Genomic DNA, 20,130 nt, shown 5'->3' with positions numbered 1-20,130 from the left:
AGTGGAGATTTTGGGACTCAGATGCAGGCGTCACCTCACCTGACTGGCTGGTGCTAACATTGATGGTGGCATAGTGGGGTGCTTCTGAACTCAATTCAGTCACCAAGTTGACAGCCTGGATCTCAAAGGTGTACTGCACACGGGCCAAGAGGTTGGAGACTTGCACGCGACTTTCTGTCAGGCCCACTTGGCGTGGTTCAAATTGTACGCTGTCCCCACAGCGCACGCATGGCCCTGAGGACCCTGTTGGGCATACTTTGCAGATGACATTGAAGAAAACATCCTTGCGGCCACCCAGGTCCTTGGGGAGGCGCCAGGTCAGGAGCACGTTGGAGCCAACAATTTCATAGCTAAGGTCACGGGGAGCAGAGGGGATGCCTAGAAGACAGAATGAAAGATCAAAATCCCATGAAAGAATGGGAGAGAGGTGGGGGAGGGGAGAAGACAAAGCACGGGAAAAAGAACAGAAAAACAAGTTGCTTTTTCTTTTCATTCTTACTCTTCTCTAGTTGGTTCTTTGAACAAGGCTAAGAAAAACGTATTCTTTCTACATCAAACATACACTTATATAAACGAAGGAGCAACTGTACTATCACATTTTAGAGAAGCAAAGTTAACAAGAAGGGTCTTTGTTTCAAGGGTGTGACTTTTACTTTTCCCTAAAAGAACAGCCAGTGTTTAGGGACATTCCAAGTCTTCGAAATTTTAAATTTTGCACAAGCTTAGTAAAGATTTGTCTCTACTGAGACCTCTAATTCTCTCCTTTGGCACCTAATATCTCTGAACTCTGAGTTAGCCTATTCCATCTATTGCAGAAACTGAACACCACTTTCCCTATGATTATTCCTGCTGCCAGCCAGATTCCTGAATGGCATCGGGAGTAAACTCTGACAGCTGAAAAACTGCCCATTCTGTGCATCCAACACTTCCCCTGCTGGCACAGAGACAGTGAAGAGAAGGAGGAAAATGCAAAGGGTGAGAAGATGGCATGGGGATAAGAATGGGACAAGACACTGGAGCTAGAAAGTGAAAAGCTCAGATAAGTAAAAATATGCAACAGTGCTGCACTGCTAAACCTGGGCATAGACACAAAGCAAGACGGGCAGGGACAGAGAGGCTGAGTTCAGTAACAGAGGGGGGCAAGGGAAACATGATTTACAGAACATTTCCCTCCAAAGACTGTAATGAAATCAAAGAATCCTCATTCCGACCATTACTCTATAGTCAACAAATATCGATGAAAACTATGGGCAAAGCCTTCTCTCTGTCTAGCGACAATAGATCAATATAAAGGATGACACCCTCTATTAGTAGTACAGGTGGCTGAGGTCTTTGTGGGGGATCTCTCCGGCTGCAATCTAGTTCATTGCTGGAACATTTGAGTGTTTCCAATAGCTGTATTTCCCTGGGGACCCACATTTCCGGTGTTGTTAAAAAAATAAATTATGCTGGAAAACTGCACACAGAAGACTGTTTAAAAAATGTATTCCTGACAAGATGAAGCATTTGTACATCAGGAAATGTCAGAATTAAATTTTCTTTTGTGATCTTAACTGGGCCACTCAGCATTTGCATTGTGATATAGTACTTAATTGCATGATCATATACTAGTTTTCACTGAGGATTCTTATCATAGTCAACGCAAAGGATAGACAACTGCTCAGGAAAAATAATCCCTGTGAAGTAAAGATTGCTTGATGCTGCTGAAGATGGATTTGGATTCTGTGCAGTATAAGAAGCAAGGGATTACAGAAAAAAAACACAATCACGTTTCCTGATTTCTGAGTGTGTGACTTCAGAGCCATAAAGTGTTTGAAAGATGCTTTAGGAGGTTAATTTTTTTCCCTGTCACTTCCACAAAGTTCAAGGGTGATGTTTGATATATTATTTAAAGTATATTTTTGAATGCTAATCACTAACCCTATTTCATTTTCTGCATCTAATTATTCTTTCTTGACCTATTAATATTGATCATCAATGACTGTGAAAAGCCATAACTGATGAGAACCACAGAGAAGCCAATGAAAAAATTAATTATTTTCCCATAAATAAAATCTGCAGAATTTTAATTCTGTGCGGTAAATATGGTCTTCACACTTTCAATGATAAAGGGAAGAAAATATTGGTTAACTCCTTCACTGAACACTTAGCGTTTAATGAGAAATTAGTATATTATTCTCTGATTAAAAGTTGCACCTTATGCATACTTGCAGTGGACTTATTTAAGGTTGCATGAGTCATCTAAAATTTGACATTTTTTCATTTCTGGGCATCTAGTATTGCAACACTCCAGTATTCTCAAAACACAGTTTCACCAATGTATCAACATGGTAAAAAGTATGTGGGAACACTTCTGCCTTCTCATCTACATTCAGTGAGTGGATATACCCTGCAGTCAACTGAAGGAGCAAAGGGAAGTTTTGGGTTATTTCAGAGATCATGAGAAGACATGAATTGCAACTCCCCTGAATCATTCAGGCACATTCTCTCTCATTAACTGCCCTTCTTGCTTTCAAACACTTCATCCAAATACTTACCAGTGCAGGGAGCATCAGAATTGTCCGAAGCAGATCGATAGTAGCGGTTCTGACACACACATTCACTGGATCCTGGCAGTGGAGCATGGCTGTGGGCAGGGCATAGATGACAGGGGTCATCTCCCACAGATACTTTAAAGAAACCAAGGGGACAGGCTAAGAGAAGGAAAATGAGAGAGGCAGAAGCAGGAAAGTCATTAATTCAGATTCCAGAAACAATGCAATTTTATTTACATTTAACTCGTGCTGCTGCTGTAGGAAAAAGTTATTACATAGAGTAGCTACTACTGGTTTTGTTGCTTTATGGAGCATGTATTGTTAAAGTTGTAATTTCAAAACAGTTTATTTTATTATATACAACAGGTGCTTAAATTGATTCACTGGCAGATAAAAGAGAACCAGTCCAGAGACAGCTTTGGCCATCTGAAATAATTGTCTTCTCATTACTCACTCAAAGAACTTTAGCACTGGAGAAGCCAAAGAGCATAGTCATGTGATCTGTCTGGAAATAGCCATAACAGTTACAGGTATTATCCACACCTCCTTATCCCCACCCAACAGAGACACAAAAATGGATTTTTTTATGCTACCTTCAACAGTTTCATTGCTTAAAGTAATATAACCTACTATGGCTGATTTTGCATCAAAATTAGGAGCAGGCACTCAGATCGGCAGTCCTATTCTTTTCCTGTAGGTCTGGAAACTTTCCAATAATGGATAAAAGCCTTGTAATTTAGTCAAATTTAATCTACAAATGCATAGGAACATGCCTATGCAAAAAGCTGAAACAAGGACAGAAATCTATCCTACAGGGAAAGAAAATGAAAAAATAATAACTTATTAACAGTATGGGAGTATGGCATATTCTAGGTTTGGCAAAGATGCTACACCGAATTACCTAACTTGGATAGGTGCTTGGATGTTACATTGAAGTGCTAGGATAAAGCTTTTACAATTTTTACATAAGTTTTATGTCAGTTTTCTAAAGCTGATTTTCTATGTAAGTAGATACAGCTCTTTTAGATTGTATGGACTAACAAGTTCAGGTGAAAGTTCATTTATGGACTGACATTTGGTTAGTTAACTTCGCAATAAAGAGCATTTACAGGGAATGGGAAACATTTAGAGAGACCCCAGATAAGCGTTTGATGTCAAAAGACACAAGGGCACACTCAAGAGAAGAACTGTCCTAGTGATGACCATAAGCAGAACAATACAAAGGATTATGGATAGTAAAAAGTTATATAAAAAAAGAAAAATGTGTAAAAGAAGAATATTGTATACAGGTGTTAATATGAAATTAGGGTATCTAATGAATGTTCCAAAATGGAATACCACACCACAAGCTACAGAATTACCCATCTGGTTATTACTTACTGTACTTACAGGCTCCCACCGCCAACAACAATTATTTGGAAATGTTTCTAACCCACATAGGTGCTGAGTGGCCATTGATTCATCTCTCTTAACAAATAAACAACTTCAGAAAAACAGAGTAGGTTGCTTATCTAACTAAAGCAAAGACCCAAGGAGCAATTCAGTTGCCCATACATTTGAGAGGCCCCTGGTATCCAATCTCTGTCATCCAGATGGCATTCCAGTAAGTGCTGGGTCCTCTACTGTTCCTATGTCATATCTGCTAGCCCTGAGTGGAAGTCTTGGCTACACCACGGTGTCTCAGGTAGCCTTAGATGCTTACATGTGAAAAATTGAACAGAGCTGAGAGCTGACAGCTCTCAGTAGCCTCACATTCAGAGGCACTGATCCTCAATGGGGACTTCAACCACTCTAATATCTGCTGGAGGAGCAACACAGCAGGGCATAAGCAATCCAGGAAGTTCCTGGAAGGCATCAGTGTCTACTTCCTGACCCGAGCAATAGAGGAGGCAATGAGGGCAGGTGCCCTGCTGGACCTCACGCTCACAAACAAGGAAGGGCTCACTGGTGATGTGAAGGCTGAAGGCAGTCTTGGCTGCAGTGACCATGAGGTGAGGGGTTTAAGATCCTGAGATGAGTGAGCAGGGCAAAAAGCAAGTTCACAACACTGGATTTCAGGACAGCAGATGTGATCCCCTCGGGGATCTGCTTGAAGGAGTCCCATGGGATAAGGCCCTGGAGGGAAGAGCGGCCCCAAAAAAGCTAGTTAATGTGCAACGATTACCTCCTCCAGGTGCAAAAGCGGTCCATACCAGCACGCAGGAATTCAGGCAAAAATGCCAGGAGGCCTGCATATTTGAACAAGAGGTTCCTAGCTAAACTCAAACATAAAAAGGAAGTATACAGAAGGTAGAAGCAGGGATAGGTAACCTGGGAGGAACACAGAGGCACTGTCCAAGCTTGCAGAGACTTGGTTAGGAAAGCCAAAACCTATCTAGAATCAAATCTGGCAAGGGATGTCAAAAGCAAGAAGAGCTTCTATAAGTACGTAAGTGGCTAAAGGAAGACTAGAGAAAATGTGGGCCCACTGCTGGGTGGCGCAGGGGACCTGTGACACAGGACATGAAAAGGCTGAAGTACTGAATGCCTTCTTCACATCAGCCTCTACTAGCAAGACTGGCCTTCAGGAACTCCGGGTCCCAGAGACCGGGGAAAGTCTGGAGCAAGGAAGATCTTCTTCTTGGTAGAAGATCAGGTGAGAGATTATTTAGGCGAACTGGACCTACATAATTCCATGGGCCCTGATGGGATGCATCCATGAGGGACCTGGCTGATGTCATTTTGAGGCCACTCTTGATAATCTTGGAATGATCATGGTGACTGTGAGAGGTGCCTGAGGACTAGAGGAAAGCAAATGTCACTCCTATCTTCACGGAGGGCAAGAAGGAGGACCCAGGGAAACACAGGCAGCTCAGCCGCACTTTGATCCCTGGGAAGATGATGGAACAACTAATCCTGGAAACATTTTCCAGGCACATGAAGGACAAGTAGGTAACAGTGAGTAGCCAGCATGGATTCTCAAAGGGGAGCTCAGGCTTGACCAACCTTCTATGATGAAATTACTGGCTTGGTAGATGAGGGGAGAGCAGTGGATATTGACTACCTTGACTTCAGTAAGGCTTTCAACACTGTCTCCCATAATATCCTCATAGAAAACCTGATGAAGTATGGGCCGGATGAGCAGACAGTGAAGTTAACTGAAAACTGCCTGAACAACTGAGCCCAGAGCGTGGTGACCAGCGGAATGAAGTCTAGATGGAGGCCAGCACCTAGTGGTGTACCCCAGGGGCCAATACTGGGTCCAATACTGTTCAACATCTTCACTAATGACATGGATGATGGGGCAGAGTGTATCCTCAGCAAGTTTGCTGATGATACAAAACTGGCAGGAGAGGCTGATACACCAGTGGGTTGTGCTGCCATGCAGAGGGACCTCGACAGGCTGGAGAAATGGGCTGACAGGAACCTCACGAAGTTCAACAAGGGGAAGTGCAGAGTCCTGCACCTGGGGAGGAATAATCCCATGAACTGGTATATGCTGGGGCCTGACTATCTGGAAAGCAGCTTTGCAGAAAGTGTCCTGGGGGTCCTGGTGGACACCAAGTTGAACACGAGCCAGCAATGTGCCCTTGCTGCAAAGAAGGCCAATGGTATCCCGGGCTGTATTAGGAGGAGTGTTGCCAGCAGGTCGACGGAGGTGATCCTTCAGCTCTGGTGAGGGCACACCTGGAGTCTTGTGTCCAGTTCTGGGCTCCCCAGTGCAAGAGAGACATGGACATACTGGAGAGAATCCAGCAAAGGGCCACAAAGATGATTAATGGACTGGAGCATGTCTCATGGGAGGAGAGGCTGAGAGAGCTGGGACTGTTCAGCCTGGAGAAGAGACGGCTTGCAGGGATCTCCTCAATGTGCACAAATACTTGAAGGGAGGATGCAAGGAGGACAGAGACGGGGTCTTTTCAGTGGTGCTCAGTGACAGGCCCAGAGGCAATGGGCACAAACTGAAACACAGGAGGTTCCCTCTGAACACAAGGAAATCATGAGGATGACCGAGCACTGGAGCAGGTTACCCAGAGGGGTTGTGGAGTCTCCAACCTTGGAGATATTCAAAAGTGTTCTGGACGTGGTCACGGGTAACCTGCTTGAGGCAACCCTGCTTGAGCAGGCGGGGCTGGAGAAGATGTCCTCCAGAGGTCTCTGCCAAGTTCAGCCATTCTGTGACTTCCCTTAAACATATGCAAATTAAAATGTCTGGATAGATCCCTGTGGTCTTGGTTGCCCCACTGCCCAATCATTAACCACATACATGATTGCGGGTACACAGGGAGCAATGAATGGAAAGTTCTTGACATTAGGCTACATCTCATTTCAGATGTTCAGAAGTGAAAGGAGAATAGGATTGGCAGGTTCCCTCTGAGGGAGGAACCTGAGAAAAGAATTTAAAGGAGACAGAGAAAAGCGTAAAGAAAAGCAATAAGGAAGAGACTCACCCGCCCAATTCAACTCACATGACAGATAAGGCAGCTGAAGAACTATGGAGTGGAATCCATAGCAATTTAGGAGGAAAGATCTCTCCGCAATGATTATTTTTATATTGTTTATTGAAAAAAATTAATGACTACATAAACCTATAATCTCACGCTGGTATTTCCAGGAGGGATGGCAGATACAGAGAAAGGATCATGCTTTGAAACTCTCATTCTGCCCCCGGGTATTTCTACTTCCAGATGAAAAACAGCAAAATGAAATCATACAGCATACCACAAGCAAAGCTGATTTGCAGCAATTAAATTTGCAGCCATGATTCACACCTCCCCCACCTTCCTAATGAAAAGATAGTTGCAAAAAAAGAGAAAAAGACTATGACCTAAAATTCATAGTTACTTGTATTTTACATTTGCAATTTTGGCCCGTAAGACTGGACTGAATACAATAGTCACTAACTGGCCTCCATGTAGCTAAAGAATGGCCTTCACAGGCAGGGACTGATGCTATGGCACACCTTCTGCTTCCACCTAAACCCTGAGCCTTGCATCTGCATCAAGTCAGGGAGCTGCTTACGTTCACGAGCAACTTTCTCTCGTTCCAAAATTGCCTAAGATATGCTAGCTCACTGCACTCAGGACTTTAGCCCACAGATGGCAACAATAATTGTTCCCATGACATGGAGCTTTTGCTGGCATTGCCTCAGTCCAGTCACTCTATAAATAGTATATCAAAGGTCAAGTTGGGAGGAAAGAGAAAAAAGTCCCCTGGCAATCTAAATAGGCAAAAGCCACCTCCTTTTATTCCAGCAGTTACAGTGAGCCTAAGGCTGTCTTTCCACACACAGACAGAATTCATCTCTCATTTTTTTCTGAAGGATCCTTTTTTTCACACCATGAGATTTTTCAGTTTTTGTGTACCTTACATTCCCTTCTTAATGCAGATCATGGCATCATGTCCACTTGCTGTGGTCCTACAATCTCTGCAGATGACTACTGTGCTCACTGGAGACAGTCATCACAAATACCCAAGCTGAAGCAAGCCCACCATCACTAAGACTAGCGTGTTTTGCTTTAGTGAACATTACCATTTCAGGACCATCCCAGAGAAAGCCTGAACAAGAGCAGCTTCTTCTGAAACACCTCTACTGTGTGTCTGCAGAAGAAGTTCAGACAAATAACCAACACCAGTTAAGCCGCAGGCCTTGCCACTGGGGATAGTACAACTTCATCATCCCCCAGGCACCAGTACTTTCCAAAAAAACACAGATTTAGCTCTCATTGATTCACAATATCCAATGCAAGGACAGAGGGTTGCAGAGCTAGCACCTCAGGGGGCAGAGCAAGCTGCCACTTCCCATCAAGTCAAAGTTATTATGAAAGGAGAAGACAGGGTTTGGAGTGCGCAAGCGCTTTTTTCTCAGCTTGTCTCAGTCCTTTTTCATATCTTGGCACAGTGTCAGAATGCCACAACAGTTCAGCTAGGCACAGCTCATCTCAGAGACACTGACCCAATTTTCCTCAGCTCCACCCTACAATCCTTGTGTTGCCTGTATTTGCCTGACTGCTCACTGGAGACAAGTTCCACCCAGGAGGCCAGAGGAGCAGTTTCTGACAGATTCCTAACGATAACAAATATCAAAACTAGCAGAGAAAAGTGCTGGAATCATGGAGTGTGGGGAGAAGGGGGATGAAGAAAATGAAAAAGGGAAGGGGACAGACCAAGAACCAAAGAAGTTAAGAGAGAGAAAGAGGCATTGAAAAGCTCACTTGGACAATAAGGGCAGAGAGGAAATATTCCAAGAGCACAACAAAATACAGCAAGGGGAGAGGGACCAAGAAGGGCAGTCAGAAACTTCAACAGAGCTTTACGTACCCCCAGCAGTGTTTTTACGGAATGTGATACAGGTGACACACTGACTTTTTGTACCCAGATATGATTTCGAACTGAGCTGGGACATAGGAAGACATTTAGAAGAGCATAAAAGTGCTCTCTCTTTGACTGAGACAAGTGATCTCTTTCTTATATGGGAGTTCTTCTCCCAGGCATACTGTGGGGCAGCAAGAATGAATACTAGATGTGAGAGTATTGAAAATGAACAGTGTCAAAGCTGGCATTGGAGTCAAACTGGGAGGGATGAATGGACATAGCTGCATTTGAGGCCTAGGAGAACTGGATGTGCAGAGCTACAGAGGGTCTCAAATGAGAATGATTCCAGGCAAAGCAGAATCAGCATGGAGTTTAAAAGATAACTGGTACGGGCCATGCTACTTGTTTGGGATAATGGGAGGCACTGCTAGAATAAGCCCTGAACAGAATCAACAGGAAAGAGGGATGGAGTTTGGCAGTTACAGAGGGCAGGATGATGGAAAGGATTTAATAATTGATAATATTGTAGAGAATGGCATAATTATCATGCAGAAGACACACCAGAAAAGAAAAATCTACGTAACTTTTAGATAGAACGCTCCTTTTTTTTCCCCTATAAGCCTATGACTATGGTGATAGGAAGTAATTTCCCACTGGGGCAGGCTATTCCACAGTGTATCTTGCATCTTATTCTGAATAAGGTGGGATCAGCCAGAGTTAGAAGCAAGGCATGGTGAAGCGATAGGGCCCTAGATGGATCTAGAGTTTCATAGTTTCTACAGCTGTTTCGGTGGGGAAGAGATAGTGGAAAATGAAAGAAACGTAAGAAGAGAAGAATGTGGCTTTTGGGTTTTTTAAATGGAAAGGGAGAACATCAAATCAACTGAGATAAAATAAATGAAGTGACTAAGAACTGTTTCCTGCTGAACTGTCTATAGGAGGTCAGTTGAGTAAGGGATTTTTAGGTAAAAGAGGTGGAGCTGAAGCAATTACTAGCTAATTATATATTGGGAGGACTGCCAGGGAATGGGGCCGTGTGAAAAAAAAAAAAGGCAAAACAAGAGAGGAAAGATTTGATCAGAGGAAGGATGGAATATGAGTAGAGAGAAACCCCTGGATATAGGAAAAGCAGCAAACTACTTGAAAAGCACCAAAATGTATGTGCACGTAGCAGAGTAAGGCTGGAGAAGCTGCTGAAAGGTGCAATATGTAAGAAAAAAATATATAAATAGGTAATCTAGCATAAGGCACCAAACATTATTATCACCTGTGAGTTCACCTCAAAGTTAAAGCTCTTACTCAGGAGAGGCTAAGACACTTGTTCATTTTAAAGAAGAGAAGGCTGGGGTGGGGGGGAACTTATGGCTGGCATCAGTCACCTAATGGGAGGATATAGAGAAGGCGTAGGCACAAGGTGGTAGAACATGAGACAGGAGACACAAGTTGTAATAATTTCTTATTATATCTTATTACAATCTCCTATATAGGAAAAAGAAATTTCACCACGGGTGTCATCAAACATTGGAACAGTTGCCCAGGGACATTGTGGAATCTTCATCTTTAGGAGTAATGAAAACTAGACTAGAATAGGCCTAACCCAATTTGGTCCTGCTCTGAGCATGGGGTTGGAGCAGACGACTTCCACAAGTCCCTGAAATGTAAATTATTCTATGGTTTTAAAGGAAGCATCTTTTAAGTGATTAAAATTTGAGAAAAGCTTTTGTGTTTTTTTTTTTGCTAATAGTATATGCATATTTTAGCAGACTACTGAAGCTTATGCTTTAATATAAATCTTAACATTTCCTTAGCCTCACACCTGAAAAAACTTTATCCAGGCTGGTGAGGAAGGGCATCTTTTAATAACACAAAAAGGAACACAAAAATAATCATGCAATATCCTTCCCAAATGAGCCCTCAAACAGCTGTGTGCAGAGTTACTAGCTCCTGCAGTTATCTGTAATACAGATGCGATTTCTTCTGCAATCTGCAAGACGGGACTACAAACCACAGGACATGGGCAATTTTATGGAATCCTCTTCTCCATCTGACTTCTTCGTACACCCTTGCATCCTACAGAAGAAGAGCCAGTTACAGCTACTACAGAAGACAGACAGACCTTTTGCTTCCTCAATACTCTCAGAAACATCTAGGGAAAGAAGAGAGAAGTAGCTGTGTGGTGGGTTAACCTTGGCAAACACCCAAATGCCCACCCAGCCACTCTCTCACTCCCCCTCCTCAGCAAGACATAGGGAGAAAATAGGATGAGAAAGCTCGTGGGTAGAGATAAAGACGGGGAGATTGTTTACCAATTACTGTCACAGGCAAAACAGACTTGGCTTGAGGAAAATTAATTTAATTTATTGCTGATTAAAATAGATTTGGATAATGAGAAAACAAAAACAAACATTAAAACAACAGTTTTCCTCCTCCCTCTCCCAAGCTCAACTTAAGTCTTTTCACTCCAAACTCAAGTCTTTTCACTTCAAACTCTTCTACTCCATCCAAACATCACAGGGTAGGATATGGGTGTACAGTTTCTCTCTGTCATTCCTTCCCTCTCACACTTTTCCCCTGCCCCAGTGTGGGCTCTCCGTGAGCCACAGTTCCTTCAGGAAATATCCATCTGCTCGGGCATTGGATCCTCCACAGGCTGCAGAGAATATCTGCTTCAGTGCCTGGAGTACCTCCCCTCCTCCTTCGCTGACCTTGGTGTTCCCTCTGCTGTTTCTCACTCTTTCTGTTCCCTCCTCTTCTCTCTGGCTGGTGTTTTCTACCCCTTCTTAAATATGTTTGTACAGAGGTGCCGCACACATGGCTAATGGGCTAAGCTCTGTCCGGTGCTGGGTCTATTGCGGAGCTGTCTGGAAAAAGCTATGTCTGGCATGGGACAGCCCCTGCCCTCTTGCCACAGAGGCCACCCCATCAGCCCCCACCACTACCAGAACCTTGCCATCTAAGCCCAACACACTATGATACCCAACAAGGGGATCAGCAGTCCAAGTCCAACAAGGGGATTTCAACAAGGATGCAAAGATCTGTCCCCAATCTCATGACTGAAATAGCTCCCTCTACTCCATCCCTTTCTAAATATGGTTCCATCTATGTTTTTCTCCTATAGTCCCATGATCTTCCCTCGCTGTCGTGGTTTAACCCCAGCCAGCAACTAAGCAGCACACAGCCGCTCACTCACTCCCCCCCGGTGGGATGGGGGAGAGAATTGGAAGGGTAAAAGTGAGAAAACTCGTCGGTTGAGATAAAGACAGTTTAATAGGTAAAGCAAAAGCCGCACACTCCAGCAAAGCAAACCAAGCAATTCATTCACTGCTTCCCATCGGCAGGCAGGTGTTCAGCCATTGCCAAGAAAGCAGGGCTCCGCCACGCGTAACGGTTACTTGGGAAGACAAACGCCATCACTCCGAACGTCCTCCCCCTCCTTCTTCTTCCTCCAGCTTTATATGCTGAGCATGACGTCATATGGTATGGAATACCCCGTCGGCCAGTTGGGTTAGGTGTCCTGGCTATGCTCCCTCTTGTGCACTTGGCAGAGCATGGGAAGCTGAAAAGTCCTTGACCAGTAGACTACTTAGCAACAACTAAAAACATCAGTGTGTTATCAACATTCTTCTCATACTAAATCCAAAACACAGCCCCAGGAAGAAATTTAACTCTATCCCAGGTGAAACCAGGACACTCCCTAAGACATCAAAGCTGGATAAAGGGAAAAAAGTCAGTCTTCTGAGCTACAGAAACAGCAAGAAGGTAGCTGGAGGGTAATAGCAGATGTAAGGGTATACTGATACAATAATGGCACATTATCAGTGATGTGGGTCAAACATCATATTCGATACTGCTATGAGACTGAGTAGAAAAAGAGACATGGAACTTGACTGGCAGAACTGACTTGGACTTAATTTGTATTTGGACTTGAAAGAAAAAAAAGATAAACTCCGAATTATTAAATTAATAGTTCCATTTCAGTGATTCAGTGAAGCTAAGAGCTCACCTTCCTTCTTCATTCGGAAGTCAGCTTAGCACTTTATCAAGTAGTCATTTGTCTTCTCTTTTTTGTTCACATTGTCATTTTTGAAATATTTTTTAAAATGTCTCAGTCATGAATTCTAAGTATTATTTTCAAAAGCATCTGGTAACTTAAAGCCCATGTGACTTTTAGCTAAAAGGCGATGATAAGCAGTGGGCAGTGACTTCCAAGAAACACATTATATTGTTGTACATTAAAATGGTTTGTGGGGATGGAATCCAGGAACAACTGTTTGCAGTAATGAATCTGTTGATCTGAGAGAAGACATGGGAGAACAGCCAATCAGTCCAGAATTTTGGGAACCAGTAGGCTAGGATGGCCTAATCACCCAGAACTTTCCATTTCTGGCCTCCTATGTGGAAAAACACTTAAGAGTTGCAGGAAACCTTGCAAGGCAAGGCACCCTGTGTGTATACATCAACAGGAAGAAAAGGAGCTAAGGTCCCAACCTTCCTTTTTCTCTGTAAACTGCCATTCTCCTTTCTGACTGTTCAGCATGAGAAAAAGTCTACTTGGATAAAGTCAAAAGTGAATCCCAGACACACCACATCCCACATCACCTAGAGGACTTACTAAAGGATATTGTTTCACTCTTCTATTTAGCTGGAGCAATTGGCCATATAGTAGGAAAGAGCAGGCAGTCTTACAAAACTAATGAAAGAAAGTATCTTAACTCATGGTAGGGGGCAGGAAAAAAAAAGGGCTTTCTATCTATCTGCTCAAAATGGTTCTTGTCAGATTCTTTGTTCTAAATAAAGAGGTAACAGCTGGTCCAAGAAGGACTCTACAGGCTTCCATATGGTGAGGGGGAAGGCAATGCCCACACACTCTTCTACTAAAGTATAAGAAGAAAACTTGCTTCTCCTTCCTATCCTTGGTTCATTCTTCAGTCTTATTAAAGAAGAGCTCTCTGCAAGATCATCAGTAGAAATCTGCCCTTTCTTCTGTATTTCATATAGAACACTGTAGCAACTCTGTATCACAGTGTACTTCTGTTCTTAGGAAGAAGGGAGAACCTACAGAGGAGAAGTCCTGGAAAGGACTCCACGCAAAGAAATACCAAGCAAGGGGACAAACTACGCTAGCTGAACGTGGCTCCATTCTGACAGGACAGCTACATATTGTTATCAGGAGAAGAGATCAGGAATGGTGATCAAGCCAGAGGAGTTTACAAGAAACATGAGGAGAAAAAATACCTTCTAACATTAAGGTTCATTATTTGGTTGTCTTTGGCTGTTCTAAGCTGCTCATGGAATCTCAGGAAGTAAATGATGGGAACAGTGTTTTGTAGTTTGATAGACTGTCATTATTTCAGTTATTCCTTAAAATATTTGCCATTATCATCTCTCTCCAGCTTCTGTGATAATGGGGCTGCAAGGGAGTATCAGCTTTCATTGAATGCCACAAAAAAGGGAAGATAGATTTTTTAAAAATCCCTATTTTTATTTGCCAAGCCTAATTTCCATATTTTTTGAGTGCTTAAAACCACTATCTGATACTAAATTATTTACTGGCAGTTTACCTGGATTATGAACTAGTCATGGTACTGATGCAGACAACAAAGCTAGTGCCATATAGCTAATGCCAATGCTCTATGTCTGTCTAAGCTTTCTGCCTCAGGAGCAGCACTATATGAATGTAGTTGCATTTCTTTCAGGATGAGCAGGATAAAAAGGTGCACACATTTTAATCATTCTCAAAGCTTAAACAAATAAAAAGCACTTATCAATATTAATTTCTTTATAAGTCTCCAGCACAATGAACTGTATTTTAATAAAGTGATTTTGCGTGACCCCCATCACTTCATGAAACAGGAATTGAAGGTAACATTAACTATCCATTGCATTTGCACTTGGTGTTAACCGGTACTCTCAACGTCCCAGTTGAACTCTTACTTGAATAAATTACAATCCAACTTCAAAATTGTGTCTGCAGCCAAAACTGGGTTCCACATTACATTTAATTTTTTAGAGTACTAAGTGTGGTGCAGCAACATTTTACATCACTGAGAGATCTTGAGTAGATGCATGTTAAAACCAAGGAAGCACCAGAAGAACATTATACACAAAATTATATAATCAACATACATAAGCAGTTTGGTCTAATGGACTGTCTTAAGCTTGAGATAGGAAGACAGTCATGACATTAGACTGGTGTTCAGGCTTGACCAGATTTTGGCCCAATACTATTACTGGGTGATACATAATTTATTCTACTTCCTCCTACAAGCATTTCACAGAAAATACCATGGGCCCCAAGGCAGAGAGCACATTAGAGGTAATGATAATACCATTATGACTGTTTTTTCTTATCGAGCCAGGCTCATAGATCCCTGCTGTATGTTCCCTGTCCCATGACTAGGCTGCTGCCACTTCCCCTTTCTTTTTTTTATCACTAGTTCCAACAGCACTAGCAAAAGGGTCCAAATTAGTTAGGATGGTAGAGTGTATTAGCTCTGAGCTCAGCTTTGCTCCGTGTGGCATCTCTCTTTTAATGCTGTTGCCTCTTGGTAAAGAAGTGGAACTATGTTAGAGCTGGCTAGTTACAACTCATGCTAATTCTGTATATGTAGCCTAACAGGCTGTCTCTGGTGGCAGCTTGAACTAAGGCCGGAGTGGAGTTTCCAACCATGTCCTTAGCACCAAGAAGTGGTCGCTCCAACTCCAGTCTGAGGCTAAAAGTGTCAGAAGAGGCTGCTAGTAAGCATTCTCTGTGAGAAATGATTTAATCTCCTAGCTCTGTGAACTTTTGGCAAATGCCAAATACTACTAATACAGAGAACCACAAAGAAGTGGCTGCCTAAGGGGTGGGGAAAAAGGGTCTCTCACCTTGGCATGCTCGTTCATCATCAACAGGCTGGTAGCCAGCCTTGCAGGTGCATCGTCCAATGGCCACCATCCACTCTCCTTCTCCATTGCAGTGCAGTCGAACACCTGAAGACCCAGTCATGCTTGTCTCTTCAGCATTTGGTACACATGTCCCTGGTGACTCCACCAGTGAGGTCCTCTCCCCTCCAGCAAAAGTTTCAGGGAAGGAGGCAAATCCTTTCACCACAGCTGGGCACTTGTAGAAAAAGACTTGGACTGCCACCAAGGACATGCAGGCTCCTGAGTCCTGGAAGGCCAGGTAGAAGCCATGCTTGGTGAGTGGCCCAAAGCTACGTACTTTAACATTCATCTTTACCACCTTCCCAGTGCTGTCCACCTGGGAAAAGCTTTCATCAGCTGCAATAGTATCCACTTTGGTCCAGGGGCCCTCACGCCACTCTGGCAGTTCCTGGGAGGCTATGTCAGCCTCCGACTGGTGGTAGTAGAGTGTGAAAGTCTCTTTGCAAGAAGAGGCCACAGTGCGCATGCTGGCACAGTCTCTCACTGAGAAACGGAGGCGGACATGGACTCGGTGGGCTCCACGTCGCTCTATGAAGTGAGTACGCAACCAGTTATTCTGACCTGGTTCAGCCACGTTACAGACTTGAAAGGTTCGGATCGCGCGCTTCTTGTCATCCAGGACACTTACCTCATCCCACTATAATGGATATATGGAAGAGAAAAGGAAGAATAAATAGTAAAAAAACATATGGATTCAGTGTTCAACTACACCAACAATACAGAACAGGCCTTCTTCTTCCGCTCCCTTCTCTTTGCCATGTCTATGACAAGACTTGAACTTGCTGATGGCATGTGCAGCACAGCACTCTAGACAGGACAAAGTATGACCCTGTAAAGAAGAGCTGTTAAAGCCTGCAAGTATCATGCAAACCTGTCACATGGCATTGAGAATCTTAAAATCAGAGAGTCGCAGTTTCTTCCCTCCTATTTCCCCATCTTTTATCTCCAGAGACAAGAATCACAACACAAACAGATGAGACAGAGAAACAAGACACTGTTCTTTGGAGAAAACATTAAAGCAGAAGTCCCTTCTAGCCAACTTTATCACAGCTGGAGCTGTGCTCTGCCATCTCCGATGCACACAAACCAACTCAGCATGGCCACTACGGGGGCAGGTCCAGGATCTATTTTGTGCCAGGAGGAAGGCACAAGGGAGGGATAGGGAGGGGTGGAAGCAGGTTACTATAAGGAGCTGTAAGAGAAACCCCTCCTTACCCTCTCAACAGCTTTACAGAATAGGTATGAGGCCCTGGGTATGACAGATGAAGCGCATAATGAGATAGAAGAGAAGGAACCTGTGCGAGCGCTTTTGCCAAGGTCAGATCGACCAACTCCTCCCAACAAGATCTGCATTAAGACCAGTGCCAGGAAGAAAACAACAGCAAGTTATGGTCATTGGTGACTCCCTCCTGTGTGAAATGGAAGCACCCATTTGCAGACCAGATCCTCTTTTCAGGCAAGGGCCCGGATTAGGGATGTCAACAGACAACGGAAGGGCTTAGTACAGCCTTCAGACTATTATCCACTCCTGCTCTTTCACGTGGGTACTAATGATGTTGCAACAAAAAGTCTAAGGTCAATCAAAAGAGATTTCAGGACCCTGGGAAGAATGCTAAAAAATTCAGGAGCACAGGTAGTGTCTTCCTCCATCCTCTCAGTAATGGGGAGAGACTTTGGAAGAAACAGGTGATCCCAAGATATCAATACCTTGCTTCAGGACTGGTGCCTCCGCCAAAACTTTTGGTTTTATAACCACGGAAGAGTCTTCAAGGCACAAGGTATGCGGGGACCTGATGGGTTCCACGTGTCCCAGTGGGGGAAACGCGTCTTTGCTCATAAGCTGGCAGGATTGATGAAGAGGGCTTTAATCTAGAATCTATGGGGGAAGGGGATACCAAGAGAAGAGCTGAAGGTAAGCCAAGAGTTGGCATGGCATTGCCTGGGGGTGACAATGCTAGTGGGAACATATGCTGCTCCTGGGAGCATGGAGGGCTCAGGAGCACGTCTGAAATGCTTGTACACCAATGCATGCACTATGAGAAACAAACAGGATGAACTGGAAGCATTGGTCAGTTCCCAGAGCTATGATATCATTGGTATTAGTAAGACTTGGTGGAATGAGTCTCACAGTTGGAGTGCTGGGATGAGGGGCTACAGGATGTTCAGGAGGGACAGGCAGAGCAGGGGAGGTGGACGAGTTGAACTGTACATAAGAGAAAGGATTGATTGTACAGCCCTTACAGTTAGTGATGATATGGTTGACAGCCTCTGGGTGAGGATTAGGGGGATGGAAAACAAAGGAGATGTTGTAGTGGGTATCTACTACCGATTGCCCAGTCAGGATGTTAGCACTGATGAGTTATTCTATAGGCAATTAGGAGAAATCTCTGGATCGGTAGCTGTTGTCCTTATGGGAGATTTCAACTTCCCAGACATCAACTGGGAATACCATACTGCTGTGATGAGCAAGTCTGGGAGATTCCTGAAGTTTGGGGAAGAAAACTTCTTGTCACAAGTACTCAGTGAGCCAACTCAGAAAGATGCCCTCCTAGACTTGCCTTTTATGAATAGAGAAGAGCTTGTGGGAGATGTGATGGTCGGTGGCTGTCTTGGCCACCATGATCATGAAATGGTTGAGTTTAAAGTTTTTGGTGTAAAAAAGAGAAAAAAGAACAGCAGAGTTCCTACTCTGGATTTCAAAAGACATTAAGCTATTCAGGGAGCTACTTAGCAGTGTCCCCTGGGAATCTGCTTTTGAGGGCTTAGGAGTCCATGACTGCTGCTTAGTTTTTAAGAACCACCTTTTAGATGCACAGGAGTAGGCAATTCCAGTGTGTTGGAAGTCAACCAAGTGGGGCAGAAGACCATCTTGGCTGAACAAGGAACTCCTCGTGGACTTCAAGAGGAAAAAAAATTATATGATCTCTGGAAGCAAGGTCAGGCTTCGCAGGAAGATTACAGAGCTGTGGTTCTTATATGCAGGGAAAAGACACGAAAGGCCAAAGCTCAGTTAGAGTTGAAACTGGCTAGTGTTATGTCAGACAACAAGAAAGGCTTTTTTAAGTACGTTAATAGAAAGAGGAGGTCTCAAGAAAACATTGGACAGATACTTGTTCAAGATGGTCACCTGACTAACAGGGATGAAGAAAAAGTGGAGGCATTCAATGCTTTTTTGGCCTCAGTCTTTAATAATACTGATAGTATTGGGCTGCCCAGTCCCCTGAGTCGGAGGACCATGAATGCAGGACAGTGGTTTTCCATTTGTGGACACTGAAATTGTAAGGGAATAGTTGTATCAGCTGAATGTTCACAAGTCCATGGGGTTTGATGGGATTCATCGCAGAGTACTGAAGGAGCAAATGTTACAGCAGGACCTCTCTCAATCATCTCCCAAAGGTCTTGGGAGTCTGGGGATGTCCCTACTCACTGGAAGCTAGCCAATGTTACTCCAATTTACGAGAATGGTGTGAGGGAAGACCCAGGAAACTACAGACCTGTTAGTACCTGGAAAAATTATGGAGAAGATCATACTGGGTACTACTGAAAGGCATTTAAAGAACAATGCAATCTTCAGGCACAGTCAACATGGGTTCACAAAGGGAAAGTCCTGTCTAGCTAATTTGATATCCTTCTATGATAAGATCACCCCCCTAGTGGATGAAGGGAAGGCAGTGGATGTAGGTTTTTTTCTGGATTTTAATAAGGCTATTGATATTGTCCCTCACAGCATCCTTCTGGACAATTTGTCCAACTGTGGGATGAGCAGGTACATGGTGCGCTGGGTGAAGAACTAAGTGACAGGCAGGGCTCAAAGGGTTGTAGCGAATGGGGCTACATCTGGCTGGCGACAGGTCACCAGTGGTGTTCCTCAGGGTTCAATTCTAGGGCCGGTTCTGTTCAATAATTTTACCAATGATCTGGATGCAGGAGTTGAATGCATTAGCAAGTTTGCTGATGATACCAAACTGGGAGGTGCTGTTGACTCTCTTGAGGGACAAGAGGCCTTGCAGAGGGATCTAGATAGACTGGAGCATTGGGCAATCATCAGTGGCTGAAATTTGACAAAAGCAAATGCTGGATCCCAGTAACTGGCCTTGGACACTCAAGTCTACCCAGCCACTGGCCCTGAACTCCCCAGTCCTCCTCCTGTGAGTCACCTCACACAACCACACACACACTAGGACACACACAAAAGATAGATTGGAGCATTGGGCAATCATCCATGGCATGAAAGTTAAGAAGAAGAAATGCCAGATTCTGCACCTGGGACAGAGGAATGCCAGACACAAGTATGAACTGGAGAGGAGTGGCTGGAGAGCAGCACTGCAGAAAGGGATCTGGACGTGCTGGTTGACAGCAGGCTGAATACGAGTCA

The 20,130-nt window shown here is 43.9% G+C and overlaps 1 protein-coding gene across 1 annotated transcript in view; it reads right to left on the bottom strand.

Annotated features, from left to right (window-relative positions):
* LOC142088637 (ephrin type-B receptor 5) overlaps positions 1-20,130 on the bottom strand; it is an 84,903-nt gene that overhangs the window by 26,887 nt on the left and 37,886 nt on the right. The window contains exons 4-6 of the mRNA XM_075164140.1: positions 15,696-16,392; positions 2,538-2,693; positions 40-378 (exon numbers count right to left, since the gene is read on the bottom strand). Of these exons, the coding sequence (XP_075020241.1) occupies positions 40-378; positions 2,538-2,693; positions 15,696-16,392 (1,192 nt within the window). The remainder of the gene's footprint in view (positions 1-39; positions 379-2,537; positions 2,694-15,695; positions 16,393-20,130) is intronic.

The sequence above is a fragment of the Calonectris borealis genome, chromosome 1 (assembly GCF_964195595.1).
Source record: "Calonectris borealis chromosome 1, bCalBor7.hap1.2, whole genome shotgun sequence".
In the NCBI taxonomy this organism is placed as follows: domain Eukaryota; kingdom Metazoa; phylum Chordata; class Aves; order Procellariiformes; family Procellariidae; genus Calonectris; species Calonectris borealis.
This window is presented reverse-complemented; position numbering and strand designations above follow the sequence as displayed.